Source organism: Amphibalanus amphitrite, unplaced genomic scaffold (assembly GCF_019059575.1).
Source record: "Amphibalanus amphitrite isolate SeventyFive unplaced genomic scaffold, NRLGWU_Aamphi_draft 001989F_arrow, whole genome shotgun sequence".
In the NCBI taxonomy this organism is placed as follows: Eukaryota; Metazoa; Arthropoda; class Thecostraca; order Balanomorpha; family Balanidae; genus Amphibalanus; species Amphibalanus amphitrite.
The window spans coordinates 27,501-45,298 of record NW_024883482.1 but is presented as its reverse complement, the minus strand read 5'-3'; the positions used below and the strand labels follow the sequence as shown (position 1 = coordinate 45,298).

The window sequence follows — 17,798 nt, the reverse complement described above, 5'->3', positions numbered from 1 at the left end:
CTGCTTTTAATTGCTTTGGCAGAGAATTGGTTTAAGCCGATGCTACATTTAGGTCATATAGCCAATATGACTTCAAGTTGTTAGTCTTACGATAGTGATAAAAACAATAAAATGTTTAGTTGAGCTTTCAGAAGACCTGTATGACACAATAGCTCATAACCGGATTCAGTCTCAAATGGTTTGCGCCTGTACGCTTAGAAGTTAGCTTGAGAGGTAGAATATTGTTGCTGCATAATAAAGATGAGACCGTGTCCACTTATGTCGTCCCGTGGTGAAATACTCAAAATGAATGACTGTGTAAGCTAGAAAACAATTAAGCTGTGCATTATTGCTGATGGTGCTAAACACACACAAAGACGCAGCAATTCTACACAGGTATGTGATGTACCTACCAGCACATCCCAAAAAGGTGGCAGATCCGTTACACTTAAATAGCACACTTGCTTGCTGTTAATAGAGCGGTATAAAAAGCACGCACGTAGCATCATTAACAAAAAGTCTAAATTACTTAAATACTCATTGGCAGGTAGAATTTCAAGTAAAACTTCTTTCCTGGAATGTTGACGTTGGTATATTTCACTCACACGTGCACTAATTATGCATTGCACGCGCACTATGCCAACAGCACACGTGCATTTTTTGCGCTCCTGCAGGCGCGTGCTATTTTCCACTGGCTTACACTTGTAAAACCCGTCCATCAACCGCGCCTGATTCCTGAAATGGAATAGCCTCCCCTGTCGACTGATTAGCGCTAGTTTATTCGATCTCGTAACTTTGTCGCATGGTAAAGTGATTAAGTACAGCGCCTGTGAAGTCAGTTGACCGAAATACAGTCTCAAAACAGACAAGTGCGTTTGAAGTGCGTCTCTGTAGTGAATCGACATAAATATCTAGTCTCGAAACAGGCTGCCGATACGTATGAACTTCAAATGATCTCTCTGTCGTAGGTAAATAGATAGACGTACAGGCTCGAAACAGGCACCAGTGTTTGTTTGAATGATGTCTCTGTGATAAAACGACTAAAAAACATCATTTCCATCTAACCATTCCAAGCCTTTGCAATTATTTCCAACGTTCGTGTTACGATCTAGGGAACCACACGACACAATGTTATTTTGACTGAACGAAGTTACAACATATAACATAAACGTTTGCGTATATGCCTCCCCGGTCCCTCCCCCTCCCTCCCCCCTACGTGACGAGTGAGGGTCGATCCCCCTCGCTCGGCCTCCGGCGCCGGCTTTCATCGCTTGTCGGAGCGTGGATAGGCACCTCACCAAAAATAAACACCACAGGCTACGGCTTTGGGCCTACGGCACCGCCCCAAAGCCATAGTTTACACCATGCCGCGGCGAACCGATAGTAACGCGAGGTGTGAGAACGACAACTAGCGACATCTGGACAACCTCTCGTTGGTTTCAGGCAGCATCCACGTTGTTCAGTGTAGTTCGCTGACAGAATTCTGACAGGATCACGTGCCCTAGCTGAAGGTCTTCAACCATGCCAGTTCTAGAAATTGACACGAATGTGCCTCAAGAGAAGATCACTCCAGAGGTTGTACAGAATCTTACGAAACTCCTGAGCGAGATGCTGGGACTTGGCTTAGAGGTAAGTGACAGTTCACATCGCTCTCTTGCGTAACGAAGTAAAAGCCGATTTAGATGTGCAGGTTATCGCGGAAATGCTTCAAACGGTTGTTGGGAACTGCCAATTTCTTGACGAGTGATGTTCAAGTGTTACCAAATTTCATCCATGTGCTGCTCTGAGTGCGTAACGTATCAGTATGGAAGACTGACAAGCGTGACGTCACGAGGAGTCAGCCAATCACGGGGTTCTCCTTCAGCTACCGAGTTGAAGGTAGGTACGATATTGTAAACTGAATCAGTCATGTGATGTTATAGGAGATGATGAATGATGATATTACGTCTTCATAATGTTAATTGCTACGTCCTCACATCATCCAATACCTATCATCTGACATCAGATCAGCTAATATCATCTGATATCAGCTAACATCATCTGACATCATCTAACATCACCTGACACCAGCTATCGTCGTATGACATCAACTGACGTCATTTAACATTTTAAAACATAGTCTAACATCTAACATCATCAAACATCGTTTACCATCATCTTACACCACCTGGCACCTACCATCAGCTAACATCATATCTCTCTCTCTCTCTCTCTCTCTCTCTCTCTCTCTCTCTCTCTCTCTCTCTCTCTCTCTCTCTCTCTCTCTCTCTCTCTCTCTCTCTCTCTCTCTCTCTCTCTCTCTCTCTCTCTCTCTCTCTCTCTCTCTCTCTCTCTCTCTCTCTCTCTCTCTCTCTCTCTCTCTCTCTCTCTCTCTCTCTCTCTCTCTCTCTCTCTCTCTCTCTCCCTCCCTCTCTCTCTCTCTCTCTCTCTCTCTCTCTCTCTCTCTCTCTCTTCCATCAGTGGTTCCCGGTCGTTTTCCGGCCCAACCCTCTCATGATGTGGGGAGGCACGTCAGAACCCTGCGCTGTTTGTCGGCTGACATCTGTCAACAACATCGATGAAGAGGCCAACCGCAAACACACAGAGAAACTCTTCAACTTCATGAAGGAGCATCTCGGAATACCGGGGAACAGGTGAGGCCTGGGTTCGAATCCAGCCGGGGCGAAGTTTTTATTTATTTTAGAACCAAGTAGGCTTTGAAAAGGACGACGGAAGTTGGGTTGTCATATGTGTATGCTTATATCTTAGTGTTTTTGTGTTTGTGTTCGTTGTGATTGACCTGGCTGCAAAAATAGCTGCAAGATAGCTGCAAAAGTACAGCAAGGTTAGCCCTAGCCAGATAAAGCGTAGTCTTCTCTTTTCACGTTTTAGTTAACCCTCTGTTATGAACGGTGTGTGTAACGTAACGTCCCCCTCCCCCCCCCCCCCAAGCCACAGCCCACGCTAAACAAAGTTTATCGAATAGGTCGTTACCTTCTTCGTCCGATCGGAAAGTTGATGAAAACTCTAGTGGAGCGTGGTCATTTCGAGTCAAATGTTTAACACCGGTCCACATAGCTGGACGCGCAACTCACCCACTCGACTAACTTCATTTGGCTCGTTCAAACAAACGAATGCGTTGGTTGTGTGGGCAATTGCTTGCGTATGTGCGAAATGAGTGAACTCTACTCTATGCAAACCATTCGATCAATGTTACAAGAGTGGTTTTACTTCTTATGACTTTATTCGTCTGTCGTTAGTGTTCATGTGGAAAGCTCCAGGAGGTAGCATGCTCAATAATGGGTGGAGCCATGCACCTAAAACGACTACTTAGAAGGAACATGGATTGTAAACCGGATTACTAAAATGAATGGCATGACATATGACATTTCACATACCTTCATGACAAAACATGACATGATATGACACACGCCATTACACATACATGTCATTTCCTTGGTAAAGTTTGGTTTTTTTTTCTAAGTTAGACTCTCACTGTTAACATCTTTTTGAACGCAGCACGAGAATTGCTACCTGAATTACCGAGGAAATTGGTGAGCGCACATAGTTTTGGTGATAGGAATAATGATTTCAAAATAAATTTTGAACACCGATAATAGGTATACCGGTTTGTTAAACGCAGTGCGATTCATTAATTAGGTCAATTACAATTCCTGACCAGTCGTCTATCCCTATGGAGTTGTAAATATTTGCAAATACGAGCTGCAAGTCTGGGAAATAGGAGCCAGGTACAAATAATTTTGATTGAAGCTGATCGTCTGTGTGAAATCAATGTTCAGTAATTCAGCCGGTAATTCTCGTGCTGTGTTCAAAGAGACGATTACAGTGAGGAACAAGTGTCTGATGATGTGCTGTTTTGTTTCAGGATGTACATCCTCTACACCAGTCCGTCCGCTGACGACGTTGGACATAAGGGAGTTCTCATCTCTGACCTGAGGAAGGCAAAATAGAGCCACACAACACTGAAATGACGTCACAGGATCCAATATCTGACGTCATTGGTCGACGCTGTCCGACATTGGCCGGCAGTGTGATGACGTCACTGGTCAGTGGTCGACAGTGTGATGATGTTACTGGTCGGCAATGTGATGACGCCATTGATCAGCTGGTTATGGCGCTGGTAAACTGAACGGGGCTCGATTTTTGTTAAAATATGTAATTCTCGGATTGATTCTCAATTCGCATTGAAGTTGTTATCGTTCAACTTCGTTGGGCAGTTGGCTTGATGATAAGTTGCACGAATTTTTTGTGTGTTAACCCGCGCCGTGCTGGGGGGGGGGGGGCGTTTTTACGCCCCCCCCCCCTCAGGTTTTTCGCAAATATCTCAAAAACGGCGGCGCGCAGCGCCGCCGTTTTTGGTACACGTGTTCCTACATCATTTCCGCACATGTTGTGAAAATTTCAGACCTAGGCCGTTCAAGGTCAGGTCACCAGGTCACGTCAAGTGACCTTACCTCAGAAAAAGTTCAAAGGTTCGCTATAGCTACACCGACTGAACGATCACTTTGAAACTTTCAGCGATTGATATGAGTAACAGTATGTATAAAATGTATATCTCGGATTTTTGATATCTGTGACCTAAGGTCAGGTCAATTTTGCGACCTCTCCATTATAAGTCAATGGGAGAAAATTGAAATGCGCCTCTTTTGGACGAATATCGTTCAAAACGCTCTCAAACATCGGTTCATAGGTAAACATGACACACTGAATAGGAAAAATGCACCTGTGACCCCTCTGTGTGCCCCTGAGGTCATCTCAGGTCATGAACGGTCGCCAGCAGTTTTTTGGCTATAACTTTTGATAGAGACGTGCTAGAGCGGTGAAAACACGTCAGATGTGTTCAGCTCGACGATACGGATCGACTGATATGCAACATGACCCTTTTCGGTCAGGTCATGACCTTGACCTGAGGTCAAATTTTCAAAATGACCTTTCAAGGTCAACAAATAGTTCATTCGACGCGTCTCGACGAGAGGAACACGATGCTGGCAAAAGTAATGTCATGGCGCTTATGAGTCAAAAGTTATTGACGAAAAAACGTTTTTCGTAAAAACGGCTATTTTTGGAGTTTTTGCCCTCTGGAGGCTAAACCGTTGACCTGAGGTCAAATCTGAGAACATTACTCAGAAAGGTCTGTAAAAGGGCTATCGAATGCGCTTTTCCGCGGCGCTGTAGCTCTATCGGTTCCCGAGATAGCCGTTGGCAGTTTCCAAAATGTTGAAATAGTCAACATTTTACCTTTGGTGACCTCTGGTGACCTGACCTTTGACCTGACCCAAAAAATGACCGAAGTGTTTTCGTCCTTATTTTTGACGCTCTTTCGATTGCCGCTTACCGCGTGTCGCTACGTGGCCCAGGAGCCGAGTTAGACGGGGGGGCGTGAAAACGCCCCCCCCCCCCCAGCACTCGGCGGAAAGTTCAGGCCACCAGCACGGCGCGGGTTAACTTATCCAAGGGGCACCTTGCTGACTGAATCAAGTGTTTATTCATTGCAAGTCGACTTGGTGGTTTTCCATTCCGTGTCTTCAACTTCACAAAAATGCATTTACCTTTGTTGCTGCGAAATATATGGCATTATTATTATTGTGTCAAGAAATGTCTCAATGTTTGATAACAGCTGTGTGCCTTTCACTTCATTACACATGTGTGCATTGTACATACGCACAGTGGCCAAACCAGCGGCAAAAGTGAAGTCTCAGACTCCGCGCTACCCAGAATCCAACTGGCAAAACCTGAGAGCGATTTACTCTGGTTTGAGCTCTCAGACACAAAGTTAGTGCCCTAAGAGGATAGCATGATAGGTACTATCAGAGACCGATGGATCCACGTGACGCCTTTCTATAGCATCTCCATCTAAACGCTTTAAGTTTATCAGAAGTCACGCGATTCCTGCCCTCTCTCCCCACGTTTAAGTTATTTATTGGAAGCGGTGGGACCGGTCAGATTCCTCTCTTCTGAAGCCTGACCACCGTTTGTTCAAATATTGACTGCAATATTCACACTTGATCGCGACGCCGTTGCAGGTTACTGAACCAGAAGGAGTGCTGCATGGTGTTTATTTGACATGGGAGAGGTCGCAAAATTGACCTGACCTTAGGTCATAGATTTCAATAATCCAAGATGAACATTTTATACATATTATTACTCTTATCAATCGCTGGAGGTTTCAACATGATCGTTCAATCGGTGTAGCTATAGCGAGCCTTTGACCTTTTTCTGAGGTAAGGTCACTTGACGTGACCTGGTGACCTGACCTTGAACGACCCGGGTCTGAAATTTTCACAACATGTGCGAAAAATGTAAAACAGGTGAGCTTAAAACGGCCACGAGAAAAACCTGGGGGGGGGGGGGCGTGAAAACGCCCCTTTCCCCACAGCACAACGCAGGTTAACCCTCGCCCGTAAACGGTGTTTTACCACCTTCGCCCATGCAGGGTTGGTGCGACCCCCCCTGGCGTTTGAAAACGGAGCGTCGTAGAGCTTAACGGAAAAGACCAACGGATTGCTCTCAACGAGATCTCGCGATTGGTGGTATATTTTGTGGTCCTAGGTCAACATTTGACCTACTTATGACCGGTCAAAGGTCAAATTTTCGGAAAAATCTAACTTTTTCATATTTCCGCGCCGATTGCGGCAAAATGGTGAGAGATATCGACTTGAAACCTTCACTATCGCGATCCTTGATCAATTCTCTATCGTGTGGTGTGTATTTCGATTTCATAACTCTAAAAATGATGCGTTGGGAGCATCGGAAGTCTACAAGGTCATTTGTGCATTGGGTCACGTCAGGCGTGTGGCGTCACTGACCTGACCCTGACCCAAAATGAACTACAAGAAACAACCGACGATGCCTGAAATGGATAGCAAATTCGAATTCAGGGCATCCCTACTACGAAAAGGCATACAAGTGCAAGAAGTCATTACAGGTCAACCGAGGTCACTTACCTTACCTTGACCTTTAGTAACCTTCAAAATGTCAACGAACATTGTGCCAATGTCAAATCAGCCAGTTGTGATTCTAAAACAATCCATCAGTGTGTCAGGTCAGTCGGCATTTATACCAATGTGAAGCAATCTCCAATTTAGCGTAAATCTGGCCGGAGGTTGTTCCCTTTATGACGTCATAACTCCGTGACCTGACATGACCTTGACAAAAAAAAATACCAAAAGCTGCGCAAAGGATACCCCAGAGGGTACTGAAAATTTGAGCAGGCTATCTGAAACGGTTCGGCGTGTAGCTAAGAAAAACCTCAGGGGGGGGGGTTGCACCAACCCCCCTCCCTACATGGGCGAGGGTTAATTCCTTTTCGGCGGGGTTCCACCGTGGATGATATTTGGAAAAAGTGAATGACCTGGAATGCGGCAGGTCGGATGATATCAGGCCAGTAAAGGACAGAGAAGTCAATTTCAGATACTTGGCAGAGGGGGCACCTCTAGCACGATTTTAAAACAGCTGACACTACTTTCGCTTGTCGGCTTATGGCAACAGCCAGGCCAAAGCCATAGGCGCTGCCTTATGTTCAAAACCGTTCCCCGCCACCCATTATATAGTTTATTTTTGGGGGGACAATAACTGTAAAAATATTATGCATTTTTTCGTCACATTTACTGCAATAAAACGCTTGCAGCAATTACGCTGGAAACACTGGTGATGCGGATGTAAAATTGTATCCATTTGCCTCCTAGTAATGTATGCATGAAAGCGCTTATCTAATTGATAACGTAAAGTTTCAAACGGCGCTTGCTTATCTGTTGTGTACCCTAGCGGTTACCGTTAATGTATGGAGAGAGTTGGGAGGGGAGAGGGGGAGAGTGTTAACTCTAGCGCGGTGGTAGGTATTCCCCTGATAAACCCGTGCTCTATCGGCAGCCGTCCCACGCCCCTCTCCCTCGCCTTTCGTCACTCTGTAGCGAGACTTCAGATGAAGAGGAGGGTCCGCTACCTCGGTCTGCTCATGTAGGTAGCAGGTAAGTTTAAGTCACTCTGTACCGAGAGTTCAGATGAAGAGGAGGGGCCGCTACCTCGGTGTACTCATGTAGGTAGCAGGTAAGTTTAAGTCGTTTTTGGTATTTCCGTTCATAAACCTCCGCACTCAAACTACACAGAGGTGCATTCATTAATTCAATAATATTTTGTTCTATGAAGCAGATTACTCAGATTTTTACGTTATTGCCAACTCAAATGATAAGTTAGGTAAGCCGCTTTTGCGTCTGCATGATGGTAAAAAAGAATGGATATTTTACTTATCATTGCATAAGATACCTAATGTATCCCTGAAGCTTTTGTCTTCTGCATTTGCAAACACATTCGTAACAGCTCAAATTGACATTTTTTATTGAAAACTTATTTGAGCTAATGAGTCACACAAGCAAAATCGCCGATGGTTCGAAGCCAATTTTCAGTCGGAAAATTGTATGTAATCAAAGAAAAATAATGTAGAAAATAGAAATAGAAACGTCTGGGTGAAACTGAAGTAAACGAACTAAAATCGCAAAAGTGAGAAAAAGTGGTTAAGGAAAAACGCTTATTTTTTATCCTGTTTGCCAAGCTGTGGTTCCAAGTTCCAAAAATGGCTAAAGCAGCAATATGTAAATGCACGTAACCAAAAAACACACGCATCCTTTAGATAAATGTTCGCAGGTACATACTTGATTAAAAAAGCATGAACATTCAGTGAATAATCCAATAGCGTGAATTCGTCTCAAAGGGCAAACGTTTAACTTTCCATTTCTTCTAACTATATGCAGCACCGTGCTGGTGGCCTGTACTTTCCGCCGAGCGATGGGGGAAGGGGGACGGGGAGGGGTCGTTTTCACGCCCCTCCCCCCCCCCCCCGTCTAACTCGGCTCCTGGGCCACGTAGCGACTGGGCCATGAACCGATGTTTGATAGCGTTTTGAACGACATTCGTCCAAAAGAGGCGCATTTCAATTTTCTTGCATTGCCGTATAGGTAATGGAGAGGTCGCAAAATTGACCTGAACTTAGGTCACAGATATAAAGAGAAATCCGAGATACACATTTTATGCATACTGTTACTAATATCAATCGCTGGAAGTTTCAAAGTGATCGTTCAGTCGGTGTAGCTATAGGAAGCCTTTCATTTTTTTCTGAATTAAAGTTTCTTGACGTGAGTTGGTGACCTGACCTTAAAGGAAGACTGCCACCTTCAAAAAGTTTTCTCAGATCGGCCTATGATTTATTCCCTGGACAAAACAAAATTTTAGAATTCACCTGACAAAGTATCATCACGTGAATCGCGAAAAAAATTGTCGATTTATCATACAATTATCAATCGGTTAATGTCTAGCGACAATGTTTACACATCACTAGACTTCAAGGTCATAAGATTATTACATTTTATTTGAAAAAGTAAGGTATTTTATGATTTACTAATATATGATTTCATAAGAAATTGGCCATGTTTAATTTATTTTGCATTTAAGTTCGTAAAACATTTAAAAATCATGGCTCATTTGGAATGGGTCTGGCCCATGTTAAACCCCATTTCCCACACTTTTTTGGAAAAAATGAACTACTGAATATATAAGTTTAACTTTTATTTTGACACTCCAAAATTCTTCTCTGATCTCGAAACAATCAAAGTTTTGACATATATTTACCAAAAGATAAGAAAATTCATGTTTCAAAGTTATCGATAAACAGTAGAGATGTCGGTTTTCTTGGACTAAAAAAAATGGCATCAAACTGAACTTTGGTCTCCGATTTCTCGCAAACGGGTTCGAATTTCGGAAAACCGACTTCAGTCTGGGACATAGGTGGCTCAGCTCTAGTGAAAACCGTTTTGTGGAAAAAAGGTGGCAGTCTACCTTTAAACGACCTGGGTCGGAAATGTTCACAACATGTGCGGAAACGATGTATGAACGGGTGTACCAAAAACGGCGGCAGGCAGCGCCGCCATTTTTTAGACCTACTCGCGAAAAAAACCTGAGGGAGGGGGGCGTAAAAACGTTCCCCCAGCACGGCGCGGAATAACGAAAAGGAACGCTGTTGGAATAATATGTTTTCCGGCTCTTTATTTCTTTCGTCTTTGAAGTTATCAGCGAATCCCACACCGATTAACAGTGGAACACTAGTAGAAATTCCAGTCGTCCGCCATTTTGTGATCTGACGCCGCTGCCGCCATTTTGTTTTCACAAGGCTCGCCCATGGATGTAATGATACTATTATCTTATCCATGGTTCGCCATCTGCCACTTACAGTGGTAGGGCAGTACACACTAGCGCGGATCTGAAATGCTGGTATTTGGACACCGAAGGGGAGCGAATATGCTCCCAGAAATGTCATCAATGTTCCAAGATTTTCCTCGGAGTTAGCTTCCTCCTAGGTGATATTTACGGGCATTTCAAACAAGCCTGGTGATGGTTTTTAGCACAGTTTTGAGAGACATTATGAATATAATAAGAGATATTATCCGGTTCCATCCTGGCTGCCACTAGGCACGCTAGCCAGGTGAGCCGCGTTCCTTCTGGTGGTGCCTGGTGATGATTAAAAGCAGCTTGGATGTGTTTCTATGCAAGCATAGCAACATTTTTGTAACAACAATTTCGTAACATGCAAGAGGGTCAACTAACAAGTGTTCTAAAAGCCCCACGGATTCATCGGTGACGTAGCATGGATAGATATGTAGGTAGCAGAAAAAAACGATTAAAACTAGATGTAGGCCACGTGCAACAACCAAAGACAAACATTGTCTGGATTGTAGCCGTCAGTCATTTAACATCCATTTTTACAACATACCTGTAGCAGTAAGTGTGTTTTATGTGCCTTCTTGTGGCATCAAAAAATTCTGAATGATTGATTTCCAAATGGAAATAATCGTCAATTTACATAACATAGTAATAACATATTAAGCAATGTCTATAACGGCATTGCTTTTATAATAACTCAAATTAAAAAAAGAAACTTTTAATTTCTAGGTAGGTATATACAAATTAGCCAATCAAGGTGAATACTATGGGTGCGCCTTTGCTACATTCAAAAATTTTGTCACTGATGAAGGCACCAAGCAAGGAAACAAAAAGTCTGGTAATGATATGCTTTCTCATAACTCTGGCTTTCGAGCTCATTTCAAGTACTTCACTTCACCATGAGCTTTCAGTTCGCTTTGAGTCGACTTTGCTTTGAGCAAGCCCTAGACAAATATACACTCCTAAGCCACAGTTACTTGATTGTTTGGTAAAAGGCAGCCAAATATCTACTTATACTGTGAACGGTTCTAGCTCTTAGAGCAAACCGATTATAACCAGCTGAATGGTAGAGTTGGCTACTGGCGGCGATAGTGGAATAAAACCATGCCTTGATATGCAACAGGACTTGACATTAAACGAAGTGCTTAAACGTAAGCGATAGCTTGAAGTGAAAACTCTTTACACATCGCATCCGGTGAATGCATTATTGCAATTGATCTAAGGGCTTAGGTTCTATCTGTTTGGACTGATAAGATAGCTGTGTTTGCGTTGTAACGGTAGCGATCAATTTGCGTCCATGGGAGGGGATTAAGCTAGTTTCGGGTGCAAACCTGAGTTCTGTTCGGTCGCTGTTTTTATATCAGCGTGCTGTCGGTTTTCCCCATATAAGGAAATTATTGCTGGCGCTTCTTCGCCTCTCATTGGTTTAGCGAATAGACCACTTGAATTGGACCAATAATGAGGAGGCAAGAAGTAGCAGCATGCTCGCAGCCTGCTGATAGATAAATGGGGGCGAACAGAGCTCTGGTCACACAGTAGCGGATCCTGGCAGGAGGCCCATAAATGTCAAGCGCCCGTCGCGCTTCGAACCCGGACTGTTATAACCGGGAACGCGTGGCATCTATGTAATACATACATAGGAAGGATGAGTTGTATGTAGGAATTACCTACAAAGCTGAGTGGCAATGTCGCATGTGACCGCCGGCGCTGACCGGGCAGCTGTTGAGGCTGTTTGTTAGTTATAGAGGACGCCGCGATCGAGCAGACTAAAGACTTCCAGGCCGGCAACGGATAGTCGAATATGCCGCGGTCAAAACCTTACACTTTAAGCTCCGCTTCATGCAAATTCAAAAGAAAATGAACTCTAAAATATTTGGTAGAGCGCCAAAGTTGGTTATATTTTTACCAAAAATGAGCGAAGGTCGAATGCACATTTGAATATCATTATATTTGATCATAACTGAATACTACACTCGACTTTTACTTCGTCCTTTTGAATCATTCTTATTCATTTTAGAATAATTTCAACTTAGATATGTACGATCCCTGAGCCAGCACCATGGACACAACAATGGACAGACACTGACCATTGACCAATACCAAACGATCGGGCAATCCAGGCGAACTTGTATCATCAACTTGGAAGGAAGGGCCCAAATAGGCGGCCATCTGTTCCACACCATTCTATTCTAGAAATTATTCTTGCTATAGTCTGTTCCATATCAAGCTTGCAGTTGGAGTTTCTTCGGCAGATCGCTCCTCCTCTCAAGGATTTGCGCTTAAAATGTAAGAGCTGTATATACAGAAATCACGCACTGCTTTCAGCAGGGCACTTCGGCTGCAAACTTGAAACGGAACAGAGTATAGTTGATGCACGATGCTTAGCATTATATTTTTTCCATTGTCCGTCGTGTATGATAGCCTTATACAAAAATCAACTTTGAATTGTTTTGTTCACATGCTTTCCGATCGTTTTAGGTTTGCAATACACCAAGAAGGAGAAAAAGCCTGACAAGCAAAACGCGAGGAAGAAGAGAAAGAAGTACAAATCAGCGGAGATAAGGAGAAGAGTGAAGGAGGTGAATAATGGCCGCAACTAAAAATTATTCGAAATACATGGCCGTACTTGTTGTCGTAGCTGTAGTCGGAATGATCAATTACGTTGACATTTTTCCGGCCACTAAGTCCAATTTCTATGTCTTAGTAGAACAAAGTGCGCCAACGGTTGCTCCTTCTTGGGAACGATCTGAAGGATATAGTCGTCTAACAACTCCAGATGACAACACCAAGCAGGCTTGGATAAGCCAATCGCCGAGAAATGCCCTCAGGAAACTATCCACAGCTTCAGAAACAGCAACCAAAACAACAAGAAAACGTGACAAAACGACAAGACGTCCCTCAACAACAACCACAGTCTCAAATCGTAAGAGGACCACTCCTTCTCATGGAGCAAAGCTGCCGAACCATCCCATCCCCACAGGTCTTGTGGTAAATACTAGCGCTTGTCAACTGCATGAATATGATCCTTGGGACCCCACGGTAACAGGAATAATCAACAACGAAAAACCATTCGGTGGATGCCGTCAAAACTACGCAATAGAATTGCAACAAAATGGAAGCAACCTTAGCATGCACGTGAACAAAGGTCAATTGCACCAGCAGTGTGAAGTCACCTGCTGCACTCAAGCTGTGAGACGAGACGGAGAGGGAAAATCCGACGATAAGTACAAAATTGAGGGCAAAGTTGCCTGCTTTGGGAGCACAAAACCGATCGTTGTTCAGGATGAGCTCGTAAGAGTTCAATGTTTTTGTAAGGGTAGTAAGTCGGTAATATACGAAGACTTCCGAGCATTCATTTTACCAAAGCCACCAAAGGAAGTCTCCAAATCGACTGCTAGTTCTACCAGCAGTGAGGACAAGCTCAATGTTTACATGGTTGCTATCGATTCGGTTTCCAGACTCAACTTCAAGAGGCAGATGCCTGAGGTGGACAAGAAGCTGAAGTCGCTGGGTGCTATTATGATGAACGGCCTGACTAAAGTCGGCAGGAACACACTCCCAAATATGCTGCCTTTGCTTGCAGGAATGACTATTGACGAGCTAAAACCATTCTCTGGAAAACCTCTCGATGGTTTGCCTCTCCTGTGGAAGAATTTCTCCTCCCTTGGATACAGCACACTCTACACAGAAGATGAATCTTTCATGTCCACCTTTAACTATAACCGCAAGGGATTTCATATCACCCCAACAGACTACTATATGCGACCACTCTATCGTGCTATGGGTAATTCTACCTCCGTCAAAAAATCCACAATCACGTGTGTTAACCAGAGAGCGCATTTTGACCTTCAGATTCAGTGGTTGGAAGACTTCATCTCCTTACCGGAGGTGACCCCGCAGTTTTCCCTCGTGTTTAGCAATTCTTTGAGTCATCGTGGACCACTGACGTACGTCCATCCCATGGAGAAAAGACTTGGGAAGTTCATACACACCTTCACAAAGTCGTCACGCTTCAATTCATCCATTCTGTTGGTCTTTAGCGATCATGGAGTACGTATAGGATCAATCATGAAGACCGAACTCGGTGGTTACGAATCACGTCTTCCATTCTTCTACATTCTTCTCCCTCCCTGGTACGAGAAACGCTACCCGGAACGTGTTGCCAACCTACGCATCAACTGTCATAGACTCACGACGTTCTTTGACGTTCATGCGACTCTACGACAACTCCTAGTAGATGCTGGAGGTGCTGTTCCACCCCCAATGCGCCATCCGGGAGTGTCTTTGTTTGAACCTATCGCCGAAGAGCGTTCCTGTGAAGCGGCAGAGATTGCACCTCACTGGTGTGTATGCCGCGCCAGAAAACCTCTTTCTACCAATAGTTCTGTTGTGCTGCGTGCGGCCTTTATTACTGTATACCACATCAATAATGTTATCCTAGGTGAAGCGCGCGAGAAATGCGTAGAACTATCCCTCTCACGTGTAGTTTCTGCGCAGCATACTATCTCTGAAGGTGCCCGGGAGCAGGATAATAGCCAGATGAGACAATCCTTTGAGGAACTCGTTGTTCAATTTGTGACCGAGCCTGGCATGGGAGAATTTGAAGCCACTATCAGATGCTGGAAGGGGCCCCCTCCAACCGGTGCGCCCAAGACGAAGCCAAAAAGTCGTTCAGAAGATCAGGAGGATGATTGGCTGGCTGAAAGATGCCAGTTCAAGCATACCATGTCTGTACTGGATTTGTCCCGACTTAATCTTTATAAGGGGCAAAGTGAGTGCATAACTGAAGCTGGCGAGAAAAAGCTGTTTTGCTATTGTAAGAACTTGCTGTGAAGGGAGACATTCATTTGATATAATTTGACTCAGTCTTATGTGTGGTTAAATGAATCAAGTATTGATTATTAAATCGTTTTAATTTGTTTATTATTTGAGTACCAGCTTGCTGTGAAAGCACAATAGTCTCGCAGAAGCAGTAGGTGCATGCCTTGCAATACCACGTGGCATAATTCTGGGAATAATTTGATGTAGAATGAAGCGTGTTCCCAAATGTGCTAAGATTGAGAAACAAATAAGCGTCGATGCTCTTGTGAGATATGAATACGAGACGATCGTAGCAAGTTACAATCGTAAAGTTTTATAATATGTGTGTGTTTTGTGCCTGACTTTTGTATTTCGTCTGCTTTGTGTAACGTCATTACTAGACCTGTCTGTAGATTTAATCGCTTTGTTGTTGTAGTGTTTTGTATTGCGTCTGCTATAAGAAAACGATAGAAAACGAGAACATTTGTTTTATCGTGGCTATATGTGATGTTGAACTTAATGATAGGCGGCGTTCTTACCTAACTACATACCTCTCTAATGACAACAACGGAAATCAAAAGACAAACCTCCCCACAAGAATGCCCTTTATTAACGCTTTAATGATTTAGGACTATGCAAATAGCTACACAACAGTCTATCACAACTTACAAGAGAAAGAGGCCGACATAGATATACGAATAACAACCAGAAACAAATGCAGAAAAAGAGATTAACGGCACTAGAAAAAATAAATATTGCAAGTTATAAAACAGGACGGTTGCTATTATAAAGTTAGTTTAAAGCTGACACGAACTCAAATTAAAAGACGCACAGTTCTCGCACAATGGTGTACCCATACAATTCTGGTCAACATAAGCTGTATTAGATTGATATTATTATTAACCCGCGCCCCACTGGGGTCTGCGTATAACACGCCCTACTGGGGGGGGGGGGGGCTATTCATAGCCCCCCCTCCTAACTCCGAAACTACTGGGCCGATCGTCAAAATTCAAACGGCGTCTGATAGCCCCGGAAAAACTGTCGAGCGAAACCTAATTTCATTTACCTCGAGGTCACCGATGACGTCACAGGTCAGGTCAAAGTAAAAATTATTAGCATTTTGGCTTGTTCACGTTTTGGGCTCTGGCCGCCGGCTTACAAGTCAGATCAGGCTCATTTTTGGATCACACACTCGGGAACAGATGCTCTTGTTACCCTGAGGGTACCAAACTTGTATTTTGATTTTCAGGTCAAGGTCAGGTCATCACAGGTCACGAAAATATTATATCATGTGTCGGTCACGTGACACATGTTTTATGGTCCATTTAGATCAGAGATTTCGAATTTGATGTCGTCTGTGTCATTTGAGGTCATTTTGAGTCGAATTTAGCTTAGGTCAGGTCACTTTCAGGTCAAAAAAGGTCAAATTTTGAAGTTAAAATTTTTCAACAAAAAAGGTGTCTATTGGATGCAGCTTGAGCTCAGGAACACGATGGTGCTATTTATATTGGCGTACGATGTCAAATACGTGCTGAAAAAATGATTTGAAAAATTAATAATTGTGAATTTTTTGCAATAATGCGTAAAACTTGACCATTTTTGAAGATATTGAGCTAAAACTTGCTAGAGTTAGTCATAATAATGCGTTCTATCACATATATTCCGGTTTTTTTCGAAAAATCAAAAACTTTCTGAAAAAAAATGTAAAAATTTAAATTTTGAATTTTATTTTATAAAATTTTCAAAATTTTCAAAATTTTGAAAATCCGAGATAGCAGTTTGATAGCGCAGTCTATTCTGAGTCCTCCCATGCAAAGAAATTGGATCTAGCTTAAAAACTGAGCCCTTGGGAGCGATTGCCGTGGTTCAATGTTTTGCGTCGAAATCGGCCGAACATGACGTCACTCTGACGTCATTTCCGGTCAACCTATGGTAGCTACGAAGTTCAAATTTTGACACAAGGTGTCAAAGTGATGCAGCCTAAGGTACTGAAAGTTTGGCGTCGATACGTCAAGCGGTTTGGAAGTTATTGCCGAAAAACGGGAGGGGGGGCTATAAATAGCCCCCCCCCCCAGTGGGGCGCGGGTTAATCAATCGTAATGAACACAATGCCAATACAACCCCCAGCTTCAATGGATTAGAGTACATACATAACAATTAGATGCAACAATAGAATACTTTTTTCAAAGAGCAAATAATAGCTTGTTCATTCTGAAGCGACTTCCCTCATCACAAAATAACTTTTTTCCTCAGTTTTCACCTTCACAAGTTACAGTTTGGATACCTCCTTTGGCAAGAACTAGCATCAGGCGAAGACGTAGTCACGGCTCTACAAAGTGACGTCATTGATTGTTGCGAATTCTTCATCAGAAGCCATGAGACCGGCAGGCTGGAAGAAAAGCAAACACGAGTGTAAAAAAAAAAAACGAATCAAGCCAGATTCTTAAAAGTGACACAAGACACAGGCTAGACCCAAAAGCATGACTGTGTGTAGCAAGTTCACGTACCATCACAAAACTAGGGATATATAACTCACAAAATGGATTCTTCATTGTGTCGTGAAGAACAATGACGGATCTGACACTAAAATAACACGTCCATTTAGAAGCAGAAGTAGCCAACAGTGTCTTGCACGAAATACCACTAACACATTGCCGTTTGAGACCGTATTTCATGTTCCCTCTACCACCCCTAAAATCCCTTCACGCCCCCTTTTTTTCCTCACCTTGCCAGCTGCATCAGTGCGCCATATCTGTATCCCGCCAGCTGAGCTCGTGAATTCAGCTGACAGAGTTGAGCCGGCACGCATT

General features: G+C 43.5%; 3 protein-coding genes across 3 annotated transcripts in view; 2 read left to right on the top strand and 1 right to left on the bottom strand.

Annotated features, from left to right (window-relative positions):
• Nucleotides 1-1,398: 1,398 nt before the first annotated feature.
• On the top strand, nucleotides 1,399-4,095 carry LOC122376027 (macrophage migration inhibitory factor homolog). The gene is made up of 3 exons (XM_043355683.1): nucleotides 1,399-1,608; nucleotides 2,440-2,612; nucleotides 3,845-4,095. Exons 1-3 carry the CDS (start codon nucleotides 1,501-1,503, stop codon nucleotides 3,927-3,929), a joined length of 366 nt encoding a protein of 121 aa, XP_043211618.1. The 5' UTR covers nucleotides 1,399-1,500; the 3' UTR covers nucleotides 3,930-4,095.
• An 8,668-nt stretch (nucleotides 4,096-12,763) lies between these two features.
• Nucleotides 12,764-15,463, top strand: LOC122376025. The gene has a single exon (XM_043355680.1). The coding sequence runs from the start codon at nucleotides 12,775-12,777 to the stop codon at nucleotides 15,019-15,021; it is 2,247 nt and encodes a 748-aa protein (XP_043211615.1). The 5' UTR covers nucleotides 12,764-12,774; the 3' UTR covers nucleotides 15,022-15,463.
• A 113-nt stretch (nucleotides 15,464-15,576) lies between these two features.
• LOC122376026 (glycine, alanine and asparagine-rich protein-like) overlaps nucleotides 15,577-17,798 on the bottom strand; it is a 6,475-nt gene continuing 4,253 nt past the window's right edge. The window contains exons 3-4 of the mRNA XM_043355682.1: nucleotides 17,714-17,798; nucleotides 15,577-17,377 (exon numbers count right to left, since the gene is read on the bottom strand). The exon at nucleotides 17,714-17,798 is cut by the window's right edge and continues 120 nt beyond it. Coding sequence (XP_043211617.1) covers nucleotides 17,251-17,377; nucleotides 17,714-17,798 — 212 coding nt within the window. The 3' untranslated portion in view covers nucleotides 15,577-17,250. The remainder of the gene's footprint in view (nucleotides 17,378-17,713) is intronic.

Coding starts and splice junctions, on each gene's coding strand:
- LOC122376027 (XM_043355683.1), top strand. CDS start 1,501: ATGCCAGTTCTAGAAATTGACACGAATGTGCCTCAAGAGAAGATCACT. Junction 1,609..2,439: donor TGCTGGGACTTGGCTTAGAG/GTAAGTGACAGT, acceptor CTCTTCCATCAG/TGGTTCCCGGTCGTTTTCCG. Junction 2,613..3,844: donor CTCGGAATACCGGGGAACAG/GTGAGGCCTGGG, acceptor GTTTTGTTTCAG/GATGTACATCCTCTACACCA.
- LOC122376025 (XM_043355680.1), top strand. CDS start 12,775: ATGGCCGCAACTAAAAATTATTCGAAATACATGGCCGTACTTGTTGTC.